Below are 5000 nucleotides of genomic sequence, written 5' to 3'. Positions count from 1 at the left end.
ACAGTGTATTTCCAATACATCCATTAATATTTCTATAGTGTCGTATATTACCCATTACATATATAGTGTAGTTTGTTCATTATTATGCAATGCACAGCTGCAGCAATAATATTTGTATTTCTATACGCCGCAGGTGCTGGATGCAAGACAACATGTTGGATGCATGATCTCAGGAATACCAAACAAGCTGGATTCGATCCCTAAAGCACATTTTTTCCTTGTGATAAAGAACAATAAGTAGGGGGGGTTTGCAGGGAATTAAGAATATAGTGACCATGACGAGGAGGCAAAGCGCGCTGCTGATGTGAAGGAGCAACATATCCGCATGCAAGCCAGGAGCCACCAGTGAGCGCCGACATGAAGGAGAAGTCCAAAACGGCTGCAAGGACTAGACGGGAAAAGGAGAACAGTGAATTTTACGAACTGGCCAAAATGTTGCCTTTGCCGTCGGCCATTACGTCACAACTGGACAAAGCGTCCATCATCAGACTGACCACCAGCTACCTGAAGATGAGGATAGTCTTCCCGCAGGGTGAGCATGCATGCATTCCATCCATTTGTATATATATATTTTTTCAATTAATAGAGTTCATTTTCCGGTGCACAAAAAAAAAAGAAAAAAAATAATAATATAGACACTTCTATAAAAATAGAACCCAATACAAGAAATATATTAGAAATAAGAAAAAAAGAAATATGGTATATGTAACAACATCTGTGTTGTGGCACTGCATCAGACAGAGAAAGTCGCCAGAATATTAGGAACACTTGCCACTAGAAAAACACAACCCCATTATAGTAGTGGAAGTCAGTACATTTTATTTATAAATCACAAAGCGCTGCACAAAACACGGGCGAAGCAAAACAACACCATAAAAAAGGATACAAAGTGGATTAAAAATGACAGCTAAAAAGGTGCATTCGCTAAAAGCTTTAATAAAAAATGAGAAGCGCTTCCGAACGATAAATGTTTTAATCGGGTTAATCGCACTTTCGCATGTTGATTAATCACGATTAATCGCTCTTGTGTCGCTCTATAGTGTTGTATATGACCCATACATATATATTGTAGTTTGCAAATATATTATACCAACTTGTGATTTTTTTTTTTTTTTTTTTTACATTTTGGATATATTCTACAATTATGCAATGCACAGCTGCAGCTATAATATTTTCTTTCTATACGCCCAGGTGATGGATGCAAGGCAACATGTTGCGTGCGAAATGTCATTCAACAAATGACATTTTGCAGTAAGAATGTCATACAGGAACCTTGTTTAAATCATTTATTTGCTCAAAACAGTTTTCTGTAAAAAAAAATAAAAAAAAATCAATCAGTGGATTTTAAGGTAAAACGCTGGCAGCTCAAAATTTTACTGAAAAAACTAAAAGTGGTACTGTTTTCGTTTGTATTTACAGTAATGCACTGTAAAAACAACCATGTACAGTATTTATGAAAAAAAAGTGTTGTTTTTACAGTAAAATGCTGGCAGCTCAGTCTCTATAGAATTTTGCTGTGAAAATAAAAGTGGTACGGTTTTTGTTTTCATTCACAGTAATGCACTGTGAAAACAACCATGCACAGTATTTTCTATATATAAAAAAAAAACTAACAAAAAAAAATCAGTGAATTTTACAGTAAAATGCTGGCAGCTCAGTCTCTATATAGAATTTTACTGTGAAAATAAAAGTAGTACTGTTTTCGTTTTCATTTACAGTAACGCACTGTGAAAACAATCATGCACAGTATTTTCTATTAAAAAAAATCAAAAAACAAAACACAATCATTCGATTTTACAGTAAAATGCTGGCAGTTCCGTCTCTGTAGAATTTTACTGTAAAAATAAAAGTGTTACTGTTTTTGTTTTCTTTCACAGTAATGTACTGTAAAAATAACCATGCACAGTATTTTCTGTAAAAAAAGAAAGAAAAGAAAAGTTGATTTTACAGTAAAATGCTGGCAGCTCAGTCTGTATAGAATTTTACTGTAAAAATAAAAGTGGTAATATTTTAGTTTTTATTTACAGTAACGCACTGCAAAAACAACCATGCACAGTATTTGATAAAAACAAAACAAAACAAAAAACACAGTCGATTTTACAGTAAAATACTAGCAGTTCAGTCTCTATAGAATTCTACTGTAAAAATAAGAGTGGTGTTGTTTTTGTTTTCATTTACAATAATGCACTGTAAAAACTATCATGCACAGTATTTTCTATTAAAAAAAACAAAAAACAAACCCACAGTCGATTTTACAGTAAAATGCTAGCACTCAGTCTCTATTATAGAATTTTACTGTAAAAATTAAATCGGCACTGTTTTTGTTTTCATTTACAGTAATGCACTGTGAAAATAAGCATACACAGTATTTTCTATCAAAAAAAAACAACAACCAAAAAACACAATCAGTCGATTTTACAGTAAAATGCTGGTACTGTTTTCGTTTTCATTTACAGTAATGCACTGTAAAAACAACCATGCACATTATTTATTGTAAAAAAAAAAGGCAACTCAGTCGCCAGAATTTAAAAAATTTCAATTTACAGTAACTCCCACTGTAAAAAGTGCAGTCAAAAATAAATTGTGATTAATCTGCGTTCTTACATGATTGATGCGATAATGTTTTGTGATTAATTGCATGAGTTAATGCGTTAACTTCACCAGCCCCAATATATAAATACACATGAATATCTTTATGGGGAGTGTCAATCAAAACATAGCATTTTTTTTTTTGATAGAGCACATTAAAGAAAGGAATTAAAGAAAATATTGCATGCGATGAATTAAATCAATGCATATTCGACATGGATCGAGCTTGCAAGAAAAGACCTCCATTCTCATCCCTTTTTTCTCCGGCTCAGCAGCTCTCTGCAGGTTGCACGCTGCTGCGTGACTGCGAACACGACGCAGCTATTACGGCGAGGCCCTGCAGGGCTTCTAATCACCTTAAGCCTTGTGAGCGGGAGGGAAACACACACCTGCGATGCCGTATAAGCTCATGCATGCATGCTCTATATGCACAGGCAAAACATGCACAACTCAATCATTTACGATGCACGCTTGTAGGAACATTACGGTGTTTTTTTCTTCTTCTTCCAGATAGGACATTTGTTCTCATTTAAATCAGACAAAATATATAAGAAACACATTCTAATTAAAAAAGTAATATTGCTAATAATTGACAAATATAACATTAGCCACTAATTTTAACGCATTGTATATCATATACTGGTACATTAGGGCACAGTTAATTTTATACAATTGGTATTTAATTGTGGGTAATGATCCTGTTTTAAACTGTATATGCAAAAGTGTGCTATTTTGCTTTAATGATGCATTTTAAATCATATTCTGGTATATTAGGGCACAATAATTTTATACAATTGGTATTTCATTGTGATGCTGTTTTAAACTGTACATGCAAAACTGTGCTATTTTGCTGTAAATAATGCATTTTAAATCATATGCTTGTGTATTAGGGCACAATTATTTTCATACAATTGGTATTTAATTGTAAGTAATGATCCTGTTTTGAACTCATGCTACACTGTGCTATCTCGCTTTATTGATGCATTTTAATGCATTTTATATAATATGCTGGTATATTAGGGCACAATTAATTTTATACAATTGGTATTTAATTGTGGGTAATGATGTTGTTTTAAACGGTACATGCAAAATTGTGCTATTTTGCTTTAAATAATGCATTTTAAATCATATGCTTGTATATTAGGGCACACTTATTTCCATGCAATTGGTATTTAATTGTAAGTAATGATCCTGTTTTAAACTCATGCAACACTGTGCTATTTTGCTTTATTGATGCATTTTAACGCATTTTATATCATATGCTGGTATATTAGGGCACAATTAATTTTATACAATTGGTATTTAATTGTGGGTAATGATGCTGTTTTAAACGGTACATGCAAAATTGTGCTATTTTGCTTTAAATAATGCATTTTAAATCATATGCTTGTATATTAGGGCACATTTATTTTCATACAATTGGTATTTAATTGTAAGTAATGATCCTGTTTTGAACTGTATATGCAACACTGTGCTATGTCGCTTTAATGATGCATTTTAATGCATTTTATATCATATGCTGGTATATTAGGGCACAATTAATTGTATACAATTGGTATTTAATTGTGGGGAATGATCCTGTTTTAAACTGTATATGCAAAATGGTGCTATTTTGCTTTAATGATGCATTTGAACGCATTTTATATCATACACTGGTATATTATGGCCCAATTAATGTTATAAAATTGGTATTTAATTGTAAGTAATGATCCTGTTTTAATCTGTATATGCAAAATGGTGCTATTTTGCTTCGACTTATGCATTTTAAATCCTATGCTGGTATAATAGGGCACAATTAATGTTATAAAATTGGTATTTAATTGTGGGTAATGATCCTGTTTTAAACTGTATATGCAAAATTGTGCTATATTGCTTTAATGATGCATTTTAACGCATTTTACATCATATACTGGTATATTAGGGCACAGTTATTTTATACAATTGATCCGGTTTTAAACTGTACATGCAAATTGTGCTATTGTGCTTTACTGATGCATTTTAAATCATATACTGGTATATTAAGGCACAATTAATGTTATACAATTGGTATTTAGTTGTTGGTGATGATCTCGTTTTAAACTGTATATGCAAACTTCTGTCATTTTGCTTTAATGACGCATTTTAACGCATTTTATATCATATGCTGGTATTTTAGGGCACAGTTAATTTTATACAATCGGCATTTAATTGTGTGTAATGATCCTGTTTTAAACTGTATATGCAAAATGTTGCTATTTTGCTTTAAATGATGCCTTTTAAATCATATGCTGGTATATTAGGGCACAATTATTTTGTATAAAATTGGTATTTAATTGTGGGTAATGATCCTGTTTTAAACTGTACAAGCAAAATTGTGCAATTTTGCTTTAATAGGACCTTTAAATGGACTATGTTGGTGCATGGATTTGAGA

At 32.1% G+C, this 5000-nt stretch overlaps 1 protein-coding gene across 1 annotated transcript in view; it reads left to right on the top strand.

Annotated features, from left to right (window-relative positions):
- LOC133623573 (single-minded homolog 1-like) overlaps positions 1-5000 on the top strand; it is a 28894-nt gene that overhangs the window by 333 nt on the left and 23561 nt on the right. Inside the window, exon 2 of the mRNA XM_061986793.2 lies at positions 134-532. Coding sequence (XP_061842777.2) covers positions 358-532 — 175 coding nt within the window. The 5' untranslated portion in view covers positions 134-357. The remainder of the gene's footprint in view (positions 1-133; positions 533-5000) is intronic.

This window comes from Nerophis lumbriciformis, linkage group LG26, assembly GCF_033978685.3.
Source record: "Nerophis lumbriciformis linkage group LG26, RoL_Nlum_v2.1, whole genome shotgun sequence".
Classification (NCBI taxonomy): domain Eukaryota; kingdom Metazoa; phylum Chordata; class Actinopteri; order Syngnathiformes; family Syngnathidae; genus Nerophis; species Nerophis lumbriciformis.
Note: the sequence above shows the minus strand (reverse complement) of the source record. Positions and strands in the feature narration are given on the sequence as shown.